This window comes from Patagioenas fasciata, chromosome 3 (genome assembly GCF_037038585.1).
Source record: "Patagioenas fasciata isolate bPatFas1 chromosome 3, bPatFas1.hap1, whole genome shotgun sequence".
Classification (NCBI taxonomy): domain Eukaryota; kingdom Metazoa; phylum Chordata; class Aves; order Columbiformes; family Columbidae; genus Patagioenas; species Patagioenas fasciata.
In genome coordinates this window covers 10,607,284-10,623,230 of record NC_092522.1, presented here as the reverse complement: position 1 = coordinate 10,623,230, position 15,947 = coordinate 10,607,284, and the positions used below count along the sequence as shown (strand labels likewise).

General features: G+C 42.2%; 1 protein-coding gene across 1 annotated transcript; it reads right to left on the bottom strand.

Moving 5' to 3' along the window:
• Positions 1–10,610: 10,610 nt before the first annotated feature.
• On the bottom strand, positions 10,611–15,540 carry TMEM17 (transmembrane protein 17). Its single transcript, XM_065834775.2, has 4 exons — positions 15,378–15,540; positions 12,032–12,135; positions 11,677–11,790; positions 10,611–11,272 (listed from the first exon to the last, which is right to left on the bottom strand). The coding sequence occupies exons 1-4, from the start codon at positions 15,478–15,480 to the stop codon at positions 10,946–10,948; spliced, it is 648 nt and encodes a 215-aa protein (XP_065690847.1). The 5' UTR covers positions 15,481–15,540; the 3' UTR covers positions 10,611–10,945.
• Between the last annotated feature and the right edge of the window lie 407 nt (positions 15,541–15,947).

Genomic DNA, 15,947 nt, shown 5'->3' with positions numbered 1-15,947 from the left:
ATTGCAGTAAAGATGTGCTTGATAACGCTAACTGTACCAGGATTTTGGTCTTAGCTTCTACAATTGAACTACATGGTCACAGTGATGACGGGCAATTTTAATTTAGGATTTCCATGTTCCTCTCTATGTCCCATAAACCTTGACACACTTTCTTCTCCACTTGGGAGATAAGTCATAGAAAAGATCTGACAGGGCTTCGGTGTTACAACCTCGGAGCATTTAAAGTGATCAGATTTTTTTTTTTTGAAGAAGTTGTTGCTGGGCATTTTCTAGAATTTAAATCCCTTAAGGCAGATGGCTGAAGCCAGTATATCCTGCAGAAGGAGCCGTGTGCTATGTCTCAGCCAAGCAGCCGTCCTCCCACTGATGGCGTGGCACACCAGAAACTTTTGCAAAGAGCTTTTCGTTGCTAGTTCAATTTCCTACGCAATGCACCACTTTAAAATATGGGACTGTTTGTTATTGATTTTTCCCAACTGTAGAGAAAGAGGAAAATAATGCCTTTTCTATTGTAACTATCTGGCAGTAAGCTACGCTACACCCACCCACACTGCCTGTCCCTTTGCCCATGCTGGTTACAGTGTGTACTGCATCTCCCCGTTGACAGGTGATGGTGCAGGCTGCTTTCCCCCTCCTCCTCCCATTTTAAGCAGAATGAAGGTGCCTGAGATAGAGTTTAGATAACTTGGGAAGGTTCAGCAGTGAATGAAACTCTGTGCTTCCTCTCCTGCCTCAGCTTCTTCATATGTTGCCAGGGATCAGTAAGCTATCAACAGGGATAATAAGCACTAGGTATTGCAATGGGGACTTCTTACATTGCTAGCGAAAGAAAAATCTGCCCTGCCCCCCAGTTGAAAACAGCATAGAAGATATTGCCAGAAATTTTCTTTTCCCCTGAAAGGTTTCAGGCAACAGCATCCACGTGAGTGCATGCTGCTGACAGTAAAGCCAATGCTTCCAATTTCTGTTAGTTTCCAAATCATACAGATGCAGCAGCAGAGCAAATGAGACCCTAAGCATTGCTCTGAACACAGCCCCGAAAAGCACTGTTCACACGTCTAATGCATCAAAACCATACGGAAGTGAAAGCAGGAACAAACTACATGTTAGAAAGTCTACAGGGTATTAATGATGTATAGTAAATGGGCGCTAAATAAGAGAGCTGTCAGTGCAAGGCTGCTATGTATCAGCATATGCACCCTAACTAAGCACTGAACCTGCTGTATGTACCCGGTCTGCACAAAACCAGCACTTGGTTTTCTGTAGGGCTGAGTTGCTTGTGCCTGGAAAAGTGCCCAGTTCCCATGGAAATGTGGGAAGAGCTGTGTTCTGAATATGCTTCATATGCAATGGTGATCGGATGGCATAAAATGGGCAATACTGTATTGTGTATGTGGCAAGTCAGACTGGCTAAAGTTTTCCACCTTTGGGTGCAGAAGGGTCCATCAGCCTTCAGCCCCAGAATTCACTTGTTAACTGGCCAATTTCAGAAGTATTAACAACAAAGCAGTAAAATGGCTCAAAGCACTGTGTAATTTCACTAAATGTCCTGATCCTCTAAACCAGAAGGAGGAAATATTTATTTAGGTATTTATTTTTACAGGCTCAAATCCTTTATTCACTGATGGTATGGGCAGAGCTCTTAGCTGAAAGAGCTTATGTTCAGAGAAGGATGGCCTTTTGGCTCTGGTTAGGAAGTGCAGCCATAAAACTGGCAGTTGGCAGCATCAACATGACCACCTTGCCTTTTCTCCCACAGGAAAATTCCTTCCTTCCTTCCTTCCTTCCTTCCTTCCTTCCTTCCTTCCTTCCTTCCTTCCTTCCTTCCTTCCTTCCTTCCTTCCTTCCTTCCTTCCTCCCTCCCTCCCTCCCTCCCTCCCTCCCTCCCTCCCTCCCTCCTTCCCTCCCTCCCTCCTTCCCTCCCTCCTTCCTTCCCTCCCTTCTTTCTTCTCTCCCTCCCTCCTTACCTCCCTCCCTCCTTCCTCCCCTCCTTCCCTCCTTCGCATTATGAATTTCTGGGTGCCTGGTCCTCTGAAAAAAACTAAAACAGTGAAGAAACCTTTTGAGGATGAGAAGGTAGCAGGTGACATTGTGGGAAGTCACTGGTTTTCTGTAATGAGAAACGAGTTGTGTGTACCCGGGGTGCTGGGGTAGGGGGAACACAACTGCTTTCTCACTGAAGTGGGATGATGTATATCTGAGCAGCACTTCTACAGCCCACGTGTCCACTCTGGTTTTGCATTCAGATGTACGTAGCAGTGGTATGAAGGCGAGCTGGATACAGAGGTCCTGCTCAAGCTCTTGTCACAGCTGTTGACCACGATGGACTGGAATATTAGCGACTGGCTGCCAGCCAGCACTAAAAATTCAAGCCGCTGGCTGCCTGATTAACTACCAGCAATACAGCCTGAAACAATGGCAGCGGGCCATGGGGTGAAATCAAAACCACAAAGAAACTCTTCCTTGGATCCCTGCCGAGGGTTCATCTTTTTGTCATAGTTAAAATCCCCATGGACAGGGACCACTGCATTTCAGGGCAGCAGCATTGCCATTTGCATTTGTGTGGCACTGGCACATCCTCCACCCAGGAGGGTCCCAATGCTGCCCCATGCCCAGGGCCAGGCTTTAGAATCATAGAACCATAATTTAAATCTAGCACTAACACATGTCCCTAAGAGCCTCATCTACACATCTTTTAAACACCTTCAGGGATGGTGACTCCACCACTTCCCTGGGCAGCCTGTTCCAATGCTTTCATAACCCTTTCCATGAAAAAACTTTTCATAATATCCAATCTGAAACTTCCCTGGTGCAACTTGAGGCCATTTCCTCCTGTCCTATCACTTGCTACAAACACCCTCTACGGTACAACCTCCTCTCAGGCAGTTGTAGACAGTGATAAGGTCTCCCCTCAGCCTCCTTTTCTCCAGGCTGAACAGCCCCAGTTCCTTCAGCCGCTCCTCATTACACTTGTGCTCCGGGCCCCTCACCAGCTTCATCACCCTCCTCTGCACTCTTTCCAGCATCTTTTGCCTTTAGTTTTTTTGTTCAGCTTTGCTGAAGTAGGAAGGTGCCCTGGCATACCAGGTGGGAATGTGCTGGCCAGGGAGCATGGGAAGTTCTTGCCTTCCAAGACCAGCACTGGCCCTTTACCAGCACGGACTTCAAAGCTGTGTTGAGTGATGTGAACATGGGCAAACATGCCCTGTCCCACTCATAGCTGTTGGGCTGCTTTGTTGCAGGTGGTGTTTAGGACTGAACCAAATTACTCTTTCAGTGCATACTAAATAAACATTTAAAGACTTTTCTCTGACGGTTTTTGTTCTTGTTGTTGTTGTTTTTCTTCTTTTTCTTTCCTTTCCAATCTCTGTTATCACTGTAATACTTCATGCTTCTGGAAAAAAAAAATCAATATTCAAGAAAAAAGCTATCCACAGCTTTTCTTCATTTCAGTCTTTTGTGTCCTAGGGCTGTCCTAACTTAATGACTGACTTTTAAATGTGTCACATTTCACTGTCATTGACTACAGCCAGCCTGGCTAATCCTTTTGCTGCTGCCTTATCAGTATTTTTTTGCCATTCATGGTTTGTGCATTCTATTTTCACTGTTTTTATGTTTTTTTCTTGTTTCCCTGACCCCTCAGTTCTAGGAAATTTGTGGCTCCCCTCTGTGATTGTTTAGTCTGGTAAGCTGTCACAGACAAAGACAAGCAGGTAGTTAATATGGAGAGCATGATTTTGGCAGCTGCCATCACATTTTCTTCAGTTGGGAAAGAGGAAAAATTCAGTATTCTCCAAAGTTGACAACATGGAAAGATTTCCATTCCTGAGGGGGGTGGTCTCCCTGTGCAGGCGTACAGATCAGTGTGTGCGTTTGCATATATGCAGAATGCTAACCTATGTGGTATAAGTGGTGTTTACCTGTTGATGCCTGCCCAACACGGCATGCAAGCCCTGGCGGCAAGACCCTACCTTTCCTAGGCCACAGGCTGCAGCTGCTTATTTTTCCTAAGTAAAACTGCATAGAAGAGTAGTTTCAAATCCTCAAGCCACACCACACACCCAGGGGTGGGGGACAAGGTGATAATAAAAGGACATTCTCTCTTTGTTTAGAGAAACACAGACTGCACTGTGTTGATGCTCTACTATGAGGGTGCTATCACATGGGAGCAAGTGCCCTTGTGGCAGGAGAAGCATGTTATTTTTGCTACCTGTGAATAAAAGCAGCTCCATCAAATAACTGGACAGGATGTGATTTTTTTTTTGGCAGATGAGAACACTTTCAGTTCTGAGTAAATTAATATTTAATAATTCCTCTCACTGGCTAAAAGTTCATGTTTGTATGTACTGGGTAGTACTCCTTTGCTTGCTCTTTACTCTTAGAACAGGACTGTAGATATCACATAGAGGTAGAGAGGATTGTTTTTCTATTTGGGGATTATACATATATATGTTTTCAGGCACAGGGTACCAGTATTTTGGTGCCTACCAGCATGAGACTGACTCTTATTTCTTTTGTTGTGATTAGTCAAAAAATAAAAAGAAAAAGGCAAGGAAAAAAAATCCTTGCCAAACTTTGAAACTGACTAATATTTCTTTTAGATGGGACACATCAGCTGAACATGCTCCCATCACAAGCTCTTCAACGTGGCACATCTGAGCTATTCACCAGCACAGTCCTGCATCACCTGCTGTTGCTGCTAATCAAGTACCTTTGTATCTCTTGGGCATGAGGAGACATCTGCTAATCAGCCCAAGCTACACCCAGGGCATCCCAAACAGCTGTTCCCATTCAACCCATTAATTCTGATTTCTGAGTTCTTTTAATCAGTGCTGTGAGATACTCCTGAAGTTGTTCCCAGCTGGGGTGCAGCCTGAGGCTCTTTGATGGGTTTTCCCCTCTGCAGTCCAGCATGTTCTTCTGGAGATAACTTCTCAGGGTGGTGTTTGCTAAGTGGCTCTGGCTTTCAGATGATGCCTAAGGTAAGCAACAATCAACTGGTTATTCTTTCCTAGGAGCATAGCTTTGTCTTGGCTAAAAAATGCTAATAACTTTTGGAGGTATGTTTCTAACAGCATGATATCCTTGAATCTTTTCCATTGTCACAGTTTCTGTTCAGACAGGGCACCCTGAGGCACTGTCACTGCATTTGTGGCACTCAGGAGTTATTTGGGATGCCTGCAGAAAGCCTCTGCCATGTGCTGAGGTTTTTCTATTCCTATCAGTCCTGGTAAAGCTTAATAGGCTGCTGGAATAGCTTGTGTGACTATTGGAAGATCCTTGGCACAATGCTCCCCCTCCCTGGTGTTTTTATATATGCTCTGCTAACCATGCTAAATCATTTGGGGGTGGGGTGAAAGTGAGCTTTAGGTTTCTCCAGGATTTTCAAAGTTAAGGCATTGTTCAAAGACTTATCCAACTACTCACAGCTGCTTTACAAAGGGAGGATTTCTAGCTTTTCTGGTTGTGGTAAGATTTTACTTCAAACCAAGGTGTTTGGAAAACAAACAAAAGTTCAAATATGGAATCCTTTAACTATGTATCTCAATTGTTGATTTTTACGTGACTATCCTGCAGTCATAAGAATACTCAGTGTTCTCTGATGGGCCCTTGCAAGTTTTAATCCTGTGATAAATTCTATATTTCCTGTGGAAAATGCCATGAGGTAAAGGACAAAGCAAAGAGAGAACAGCTGTCCATGCTAAAATCCCTTCTGTAATTCAAACAGGAGATCAAACACATCAACCGATAAGAATTGTTCTGGATTGACACAAGCAGTACGTTCCAGCAGCCACATAGAATGAGAGGTTCTGTTCAAAGTTCCAACCTGCTGTAAGGTTTCTCTGTGTAAATTAGTAAGAAATAAATCTCCCCTGGCATTACCAGTACATTGATTAGGAACAGTTGTATCTGATGACTTTCTCACCTTAGTGAATTTGGCTTATGGCACGGTTTCAATAAATTGAGAACGTGGCAGCTGAAGAGTGTTTAGGCATTTTTGCTTGGATTTTTGACTCTGTGACAATGTGGGTCTACTCGTGTGAATAAAGAAGGGTCTTTTCTATCCCTTAAAGAACAACAGCACCTTCATTCATAGACTGCAGGATCTCCTTCTCTAACTCTGGATGTTCAAGGCAGCTCTCAAAGAAGTCACTAAGACTTCCCAAATTCACTAGGAATGCCACAGGTCTTAGTATAGTTGTGCTTGCAGCTACCTCCCAGTTTTGTTCCACTCCTCCCTGCTGGTTCTCTGTTGTGCTTGTGTCTCTTAGCCAGTATGTGCTTCCCAGGGACTATGTTCTTATTATTTTCAAATCTTGGACTGTCTGAAGAAGAAAGTGTATTTTTCATAACAAGTTGCAAAAGTTGCTTGTATTTAATGAATGTGGAACTGTGTCCTGTAGGCTGCTGCTCAGCAGACAGAATAACATTTCCTCTAAATCCATATGAGATTTCAAGCTAGTAACTTAGCACATTGGTTTCCTCTTAATAAATCCCCTGCTTCATGTACCCAGGGGCTCCTTCAGTGGTATCAATCATCAACATACTCATTTTCCCTCAGTGTTACACTTCTTGAACCTATTTATTCTGCTATAGTTTAAATTATTCTTGGTCTTACCAGCTGAGCCTTATATACTACTTTGTTTGCCTCCTATAGAAGACCTCTTTATTATCTTCGCTTTTTGCGAAGCACTGAACAAAGACTCTTTAACTGCTGACATCTGATCTTTGTTCTTGAGAAACAAAACGTGTTTTTCAAAATAAACGATCTCTGCAGCCTTACCCGGCTATCAAATATTACTACTGAATGTCTCATCAGGCTGTGTAATGACCCTAATTCTACCTGCTTCATTAACTATTTGAAGATTAACACTAAGTGTAGTCTAGTTCATGAGAGACAGAGGCAAGATTGAAATGTATGATCTCATTTCTCTGGGTGCAATTCTCTCATTAATCTGAAAGATTGAATTGTTGGTATAGAAAGGTTAATGCTGTACCCCCTTTTTTATCAGTTGTCTTTTTTTTTTTTTCCAAATCTGCCTTATCTTGTGTCTGCTTTATCAGATCTAATTGAAGCCTCTTCCAAATTTAATTTCCCCTTCTCAGAAGTCCTGCTACTATTTAAAAAAAATATAAATCCTTTTACAAAGTCTATTTTAGAGAAGGAATACATGCAGAGTTCAGATACTAGCAACTCAGCAACTGTGCCCTTGAATACAAAATATTCCTCAACTTCAAATTGATCAGTAACCTAAAAAAGAACATTTTAAGATAATATACACATTCCTCATTTCTTTGCTTTGGTTAAAGGAAATATGTTGGTACAAGGCTGTTGGCCTTTGCTAACAGTAAACTTGGTGAAATGAAATAACTGAATTCTGTACACAGACTTTTGCCATTCAAAGATCTTGCTTGTGAAGGGAGAGCTGTTGGGACCTAGCTAGACCATAAAACACCCCACCACGTTTTGTGGTTTTCTCTGCACAAACCCTAGAGTGGCAAAAAGCTGTTATTGTACAGTTTGTGTCCAAAACCATCTAGATGTTACCCAACGAACTTCCACTAGTTTTCAGTGTTCGTGAGTTCCCTCCTCTCACATCTGTTTCAACCAATTGTGTAGAGAGAGGGAGGGAAAACACCAAACCCCCTCCCTCCCCAAATACCTGCTTTGCTGAACCTCAAATTCTTATTTCCTACTCATGAATGCTTTGCACTGCAAGATGTGGATATCCTTCCTGTTATGGGACAGCATACCTGCTCACAGCTACCAGAGGAACTGGAGGATTTTTGAACGACTGTTGGCTTTCCTGCTGTGCCACTTTGAAGTTCTCACATACTTTTCATTGCTTCCAGTCTGTTCTGAACTTCTTGATTAAAAACAAACCAAGCTTTCCTAAGTTTTCCTTTGAAATGTTAATGCCATTATTGCTGCTTTGCTCTTCATGCTAAAAGTTCCTCTATTTATATTTTCTGATTTATACTTATTGCACAAGTACCTTCTGTAGTGTTTTTCTACCTTCTCACATATTTTACTTGATTCTCCGCCCCGCCAATATACTTATGGAAAATTTCTGTTCTTAGGTTTGCTATTTATCTGAAATTTGACTGTTACAAGTGACTAGAATATTTTCTGCTTGTTTGACATCTCACAAGTTCTTGTGAAATCCTGAACACTACCGAAATTTTCTTCTCTTGTCTCTGTGTACATGAGGGGTAGGAAACTCATGAAAAAACTGCAGCTGTAGGCACTGAACGTGAGTTCTAGGTGATTGCAGGCTTTCTTCATAATTAAATGTTTAAATTGGTAATGATGAAATAAAAAATACGCTAGTAGGTCTGTCAGGAAGCCTGAGCAGAGAGAATTAAGAGATCTTGTGTTTATCAGATATGTCGCTGAAGCTTTACGTTACGGAATGGTTTCTACTTAAGCATTTCCTGGCAACCCTCTTTCTAACAGTGCTTCTCCAAATTCTATTTCCTGTATCGCCTCACTGGTGTTCTGTCTCTCTGCCCAGCAGAGAGTTATGTGTCCCTGTATCTTTGGCTCCAGATAATTGTCTTGCACGGCAATTTGATCTTCCAAGTGCATGATTTCTTTATCACTAAAAGCAAGGATTTTGGATTGTATCTCATGGCCTTAGCCCAGAGGCCAGTTCCTTGTCCCAGCATTGGTGTATAGTTGACTTTTTTTCAGCTTTATGTTGTATTTGATGTAATTGGCTTTAAAAACCTTTCCACCCACTATGCTCAACCTCACAAAAGAATTTAAGTTTTAAACTTTTTTAAGGTGGTGCAGGAAAGAAAACTAACAAATACACCATTTTCTAGTTAAGGTAAGAGACTGCATTGTAACGGGTAAACACTCTACCTCCTCAGAGATTGGCTTACTGTACTATTTCAGTGCACTTCCCTACTAATCTGCCATAGTGGGATTTTAATAAGGGGAACAGGCAGGCTACACGCAGAGCAGAAGAGACAGCAACTGCCCTTGTGCCTCTCCCAAGCTGTCCCCATGCTCTTCCTGTCAAGGGCAGACTGAGTGCCCATGTGTCTATGGAAAAGATACTGCCTTCCCTGAACTTGAGTGTTCTTACAGACAAACTATTGGAAGGCATTGACAAGTAGCGGTGTTCAGCTTCCATGCTGCATCGTTAGCCTGTGTTTCACTAGCACTCAGATTTTTTTTTTTTTTATAGTGGTGGATGTGAGCTCCTTGGAGGTCTACCCTACATTCATGGCTGGGAGGTGCAGCCTTTGGTATTAGTCTCATCATATTTGGGCAGGAAGAAGCAGCTCATTATGGCAACCAAGGCACTAAGACATCTGAGATACAGTTAATGATCACTGGAGAAAATAATCTCCAAGGTATTTGATGTCTGTTTGGCCTGTCAGGACCCAGTATGCTGTTATCTCTTATTGTAATGGATCTTACCAAGATTCTGTGGCTCATCAGCCCTGACCTTGGCATTCTCCAGTAGTGTAATTGTGGTTGACATAAAAGTATCTGCAATGTTCCCACTGCATCAGTTAAGGATGTTTTTACAAGGAGTTTCTAATGTTGTAAAAGTGATTCTGAAATTATGCAACTTCTGCTTAAACCTCACTGTCTCTCTTGCAGTTTCCGAATATGGGGCCCTAAATGTTTCAGATTACGTGCTAAAGATGCTCCTGAAGACTCTTTTACATAAGTCTTTTTTCTGCACAGTAGCCAATTCAAGGCAGTAGTTTGTTTAAAAATAAAGGGGTGTGTGCTCTGCTAGTATCTTTTATAGTAACAAAGAGGAGGAAATTTAGAATTAATTGTACCTTTCACTCATCGATTAAAAGAAAATGAAGTGTTTTTGTATAAAACAAAGGTAACGTCGTCTTTTTTGCTAGAGGTTCTATAAGCTTTAAATATGCAGTAGCTTTAGTATCTTGTGCGTTTTTTGTGGTAGACCCATCTTCTTCGCGTTCCTTTGAGCAGATAGTGTGTTTGTGCCAGCTCCGAAAACTGATGACTCTTGCCCGGGTGAAGACTCAAAAGGTTAGATGGACAATTCATTTAAACTTTTGATTGCCCATCCCTCCTTGACAGAAAAAGTGAACATTTAGCCATTACCAAAACCGGAGCAGATATTCTTACGCATTAATACAAATAATAGGAATGAAAGAGCCTTGGTATGTGTCTTGGCTTGTGAGAAACAGGCTCTGCCTTTCAGTAACATAAACCAATTTTTTTAATGGCTATAATTTTGCTACTGCTGACTTATTGAGTCCTCTCAGAAAATGGCACCACCCTGTTTGAATGGCTTGATAGTTAAAACTCTACCTAAGCCAAAGAAGATGAGTGTATGTGTCTTGAGGAAGAAATATTTTTTTAAATTCTATTCCTGGTTTATTAGTAAGGAATTCCTAGTGCTGGAATTATCTTCAAGACCATCTCTGAAACTGTAGTCTTTGTTCACTGTCTTATCATTGTTCTTTCTGGCCCTCAAGATTTCTTGGGGTTCTTTGGTTTGGGGTTGTGTTTGGTTTTTTTTTTCTCTTAACTGAGGTACCAGACATTAAATATGTGCAATATATCTGGAAGAACACAGAGCAAACTGGTATCAGTATCAACACAAATAAAAATATGTATGAAAGATTTATTGTAAACATAACAACTCTGTGCAAACAGTGAAGAAAAAAAGGCTTTTTTTTTTTTAAATGCCACATGACTTTGTAAAATGCAAAAAACCACCAAATCTGTTCTGTTGGTATTCTATGCAGTAACAGTCCACTCAAGCCACTTACTTAACTGGCTTTGATTTCTTTTTTTTCCTAGCAGAGTGGAGCTCCAATCTCTGAGGTTTAATGTTGGCTCTTAAGAAAGATCTGTTGTTTTAGTATCTTTGATGTAGGAAGGTAAAGAATTGCCCAACAAAACAAAACCAGAGCTGTAGCAGCATGAGGCCTGACTCTGTTAGCTTCTCAGGCCCTCAGTGTGTGATTCCTCAGCCAGCACTGGGGCCCCCACCAGCCATGGAAACTCCTCTCTCTTCTTTACCCGGGCTGGATGTTCCTCCAGCCAGTCAAATTCATTAAGATGGAAGTGAGCTGCCAGTTTGTTCACCATTCTTTTCAGGGTGACAAAGGCTGCAATGACTTGGAAGCTGAGGAAGAGGGCAAAGATGATGTGGACTGCTCGCTCCAGCAGCTGAATTTTCAGGCCTTCGTTAAATAGCAAGAAAAGAATGACAGGCAACTGCAGGAAGAGACTCAGTAGCCAAAACCCAGCCAGCTCAGGGACCTATAATAAGGAGACATCACCTATTAAAAACTGGCAGTTGGAGATGAGAAAATCCAAAATCCTGTGAAGAAATTTTTTTTTCAGTTTTTCCAAAAGCCAGCACATAATGTGAAATGGTAAAGTGAGGTGGCTAAATATTCCTACATACTGTGTTTTTAGCCATACTTATTTTTTCTGACAAAGTTATAGGGAGCAAGAGGGCTCTCTTCTGAGGGAAAAATTGTTGGTATGTACAAAATTAAATGGAATCTGATGCCAAATGAATAGAAAATGCAGACTGTTACTTAAGGGAAATAACCATCTCTTCAACTTAAATCTCTTGGATGAACTGGTTGACCATTTTATTTATGTTTAATTCCAGTAAGCTCTCCCACACACATTAACATGCACATGTGGTAACATACCTTCTCCTGCAGGTTGCCCAAGTACCCCAGGTAGAGTCGAATGACCTCTATCAGAGAGACGAGGATCATGATTGTGACCAGGATGAATTTGTAGTAGTCTGACAAGACTGGATACTAGAAGGCAGAAGATGGTAAATGTTTCTGCTATGCTGTTTCATAACATGCTGTTCATTATTAAATTAAGGTGCTGTATGCTACCGTAAGTTGACAGTGTTGTATTGGCTTTCAAATACTCTCAAACCTTCAGTTTCAAAGAATTCCCAAATAAACCTAATAACCTCTAATTCCAGTGAGCTTTATCTCAGTACTAGAAACATCTTACCTTTGCAAACCTTCATTTTCCTTCAGGACTCACCTTCAGATGGAGCATTACAACTGTGCTGAGCCACCAAAATGGGAAAAAATAAACATTGAAATAGAGGGACATCTGCAGCGGTAAACTGGAGATTATTTCAATACCTGTAGACAGAAAGAAGTCTATCATTCCACCTCCCTTCCATAAATACAACAGAAAGATCCTGCCCCATCTTGACTCAAGCAGGGCATTAACACTCTTCCCAGTCAAATGTTAGGACAAATATTTCTGTATATCCAGAGAAAAACTTCTTACCCTATCTTGAGTTACACCATTTCCTAGAATCTAATGCAACTTTTAGTTCACAGGACCCAGAAATTTTATAACATAGTAATATATTTAAGTTCAGAATCTGCTGATTACCTGGTGGCTTATGGTTTACTCCACAACCTCGGACTGATAGGCTTAGCTCAAGTAGTGCCATATACTGACCTTGCAGATTTAGTGGTTATTTCATTGCTGTTCCTAAGAGAATGGCCAAAGTTTAAATGAGCACATACTGAATTATCATTATTTTGTAGATGATCCTCCTGAGTAAAGACTTACTGCTAGAGAGCAGGTTTGCATTGCCCACTCTTCATTTTCAATCTTTATTTAAATAGACATTTGAACAGAAACGATGTTGTAAGAAGCCTGTAATTCATCTAGTTCTTAAGAGCTAATGATTTCAAATAGGTCAAATGAACTTAACCTTTAAAGCCTGCAGAGAACAAAATGCATTCATACAATGTAAACAAAAGCAAATATTGAACTCTAATGTGCAGGCAGTAAATATCTAGGATTTAATAACAGACCTTCAGGATTAGACTTAGAATGCCCTTTTAAATTTTATCTTGTTTTAAGGGAATAATTAATTTTTAATGGGTGAAGTTTTATTGCCATATTCTAGTTAACTAATACAGCATCCACTCTACTTAAATTGCCAGCAGTCTACTTTTTCATGTTTTCCCCAAATGAAGTCTGTAGGCACATCTTCACTTGGTACTTTCTGAGTGGGTTTAGAAAGTATTCATTGTGACCTGCTGATTTGTATTCAAGTCCTGTGCCCCTGTCAGTCACAATGGTGATATTTGATTGAAAATTAGTCTAAACAGCCACATTGTCTGACTTCCAACCTCAGAACCATCTCTCTTCTGCCACTGCCTTCTCCTTCCATATCCTCAACCACTCTCACAGCTGTCGTTGTTTCATCTCAGTCTGGCAGCCCATTTTCCAGTCCAGACATATGCCTGGTACAGGCTTTTCCAGAAGCCTTTATGCCAGTTGCAGAAGTATTCATGGTGGCTATCAGATGAGATGGGAAAGGAGGAGGATTTGGCAACAGAACTGGGACAGACCTTAAGGGTAGGCTGTGAGGGGCAGGGATTTGTTATACTGAAATAGAAGGTGCAAGATAACCTATATATATATTTGTTTAATAACCCCGTTTTAAAGTATCAATACTTTCTTACATCTGCAAAGGAATGAAAGTCTATAGGTATCTCAAACACAATTTCACCATCTACCATAACTTGTCCTAGCTGTCCTACTGAATGAACCTCTTAAATACCAGGAGGACTTCAAAGGCTACTGAGATACAACTCTAAAATACTGGTTTATCTTTCAAAGAAATATGACCATCTGATTACTAGTAACTATGTTTCTGCCCTATATGTATTGGATGAAAATTTAATGGTTCATGGCCATGTTATTTTAAAACAGAGAAGCCGAGAGCTCTAATTTCAATTGTGATTACAATGTTTTAGGTATGTTAGAGGCTTCATTGACATAGCATTGGTATTTGTAACCTCTGCTCAAGTTTTAAAACTCTTTTGGATTAACGTTTAGCAATGGAAGCTAATTCTAATTCATTTTTCTGCTCCTAAATTGAACTAATGCTTATTTTCTGGGATTGCTAAAATTCATGAAAAAGCCAGACAATATTGCAATGGCCAATTCTTTGATGCTAGAGCAACTCACTAAGGTATATACGTGTAAACTTAATATTTGTGTAATCCCGACCTCCAAGCAGTCAATGGTACACTTGCAACTGGTTTTGGTGAGTTGGATATTCACATGAGTTTTCATAATTGGAAATAGAAAATAAATGACTAGAAATAAAGCCACTCCTGGAGTTAAGAAAAATATTTCAGTATTGTTTGATAAATGAAATGAAGAATTGGTAACTAGTAAGTGTTAGCAGTATAACTACACAAAGAAAATGAGTACTCCTATCTTGAAATGACTTTTTGATTATTTTATCAGCTTTGAATGGATTTATCAGTTGAAATTAATGTAGCCTCTCTATATAGACAGACTGTTTATTCTCATGCTTACTTTCACTCTAAAGCTATGAAAAGGGGGCATGCTGGCCTGCAAGTTTCACTGGCAATGAAGGCACAGTTATCGATCATTATGACAGACTTGGAAATATAAGGAGAAAGCTGGCATACTGCAAGCTTGAGTTTCTGTTACCTAGCTCAGTATACCTTGTCATGCTTTAAGCATCTGGTGCCCTAACTGTGCAGGACTACTGACCTTAAAACAATAGCTCAGTTCCCTTATTTGTTCTGTGTTCTTTGTAAGGAATTTTTACTTTTTTATTTGGGCACAGGCAGAGTGCCTGTTGGGTGAGTAACAGTGGATTTTATCTGCTATATTTTACGCAAAGAAGCTTACTAAGCTTTAAAGAGTGTGTGTAATGTGTTCTCTGCACGTTCTTTTAAATCAAGACTGTTTCCCGTTTAATATTTAAAGGAAGCTGGTCCCAGGCCTGCAACATGGTGGTGTGGGGAGTGCTGGGTGATGGAGCAGCTGCTGTAGTTTCACTCCAGACAACATTCAATAGAAAGGTGTGTTGTGACAGGACAAAGGGTAATAGTTTTACACTAAAGGAGGGGAGATTCAAGCTAGACGTGAAGAAATTTTTTACACAGAGGGTGGTGAAACACCGGCCCAGGTTGCCCAGAGAGGTGGTAGATGCCCCATCCCTGGGGACATCCCAGGCCAGGCTGGACGGGGCTCTGAGCAACCTGATCTGGTGACGATGTCCCTGCTCATGGCAGGAGTTGAACTGGATGAACTTTGAAGGTCCCTTTGAACCCAAACCCACCTCTGCAGATTACAGGGCCCTGCCTGGGGTGAACAGGGACCACCGTGGACGCCCCGCCGGCGGGATCCCTCAGCCCTCACGGCCCTTCCCCGGGGCGGGCGGGCTAGGCCGTCAGCGCCACGCCCCAGCCAACGGCCGCCAGGTGACGCCTGACGCCATCTTCATTCCTGGGAAGCTTCCCTCACCCCTCACTCCGGCCGCACCCGCCGCCATTTTTGTTGCTGGCGCGCCGCCCGGCGAGCCGCTGCGCGTTACCTGCGCGGTCGGCCAGGTACTGCGGGCCGGGGCGGTGGCTGTCGGTGAAGACGGTGCGGCTGAAGGTGTCCAGCCGCCTCCTCAGAGGTTCGGGCAGCGACATGCTGCGCCGCACCCGCCGTTGCCGTGGCGCGCAGGCGCGATGGGGAGGCGGTGGCGCCGGGCGCTCCCCGCCAGCTGCGGGCGGGGCCCTTGACTCCCCCAGGGGTCCGGGACGGGGCGAGGCCGGTCCCAGCGCTGGGGAGGGGAGAGCGGCGCTTCTGTCTCGGGGGCCGTGTTACAGTGGAGCTTTCTGAGAGAGCAACCGAGCCCAGAAGTGATTCATAGAATAATTTCGTTTGAAAGAAACCCTGAAGATCTTCGAGTCCAACCATAGCTTAACTCTAGCACTAAACATGTCCCTAAGAACCTCGTCTACATGTCTTTTAAACACCTCCAGGGATGGTGACTCCACCACTTCCTTGGGCAGCCTGTTCCGCTGCTTGACAGCCTTCTCTGTGAAGAATTTTTTCCTAATACCCAATCTAAACCTCCCCTGTTGCAACTTGAGTCCATTTCCTCTCATCACTT

Excerpts from the sequence above, each read along its gene's own strand:
- TMEM17 (XM_065834775.2), bottom strand. The coding sequence starts at position 15,480 with ATGTCGCTGCCCGAACCTCTGAGGAGGCGGCTGGACACCTTCAGCCGC. Across the intron at positions 11,791-12,031 it reads TTGTAATGCTCCATCTGAAG|TATCCAGTCTTGTCAGACTA; the intron begins GTGAGTCCTGAA and ends TCTGCCTTCTAG. Across the intron at positions 11,273-11,676 it reads TGGGCAACCTGCAGGAGAAG|GTCCCTGAGCTGGCTGGGTT; the intron begins GTATGTTACCAC and ends TCCTTATTATAG.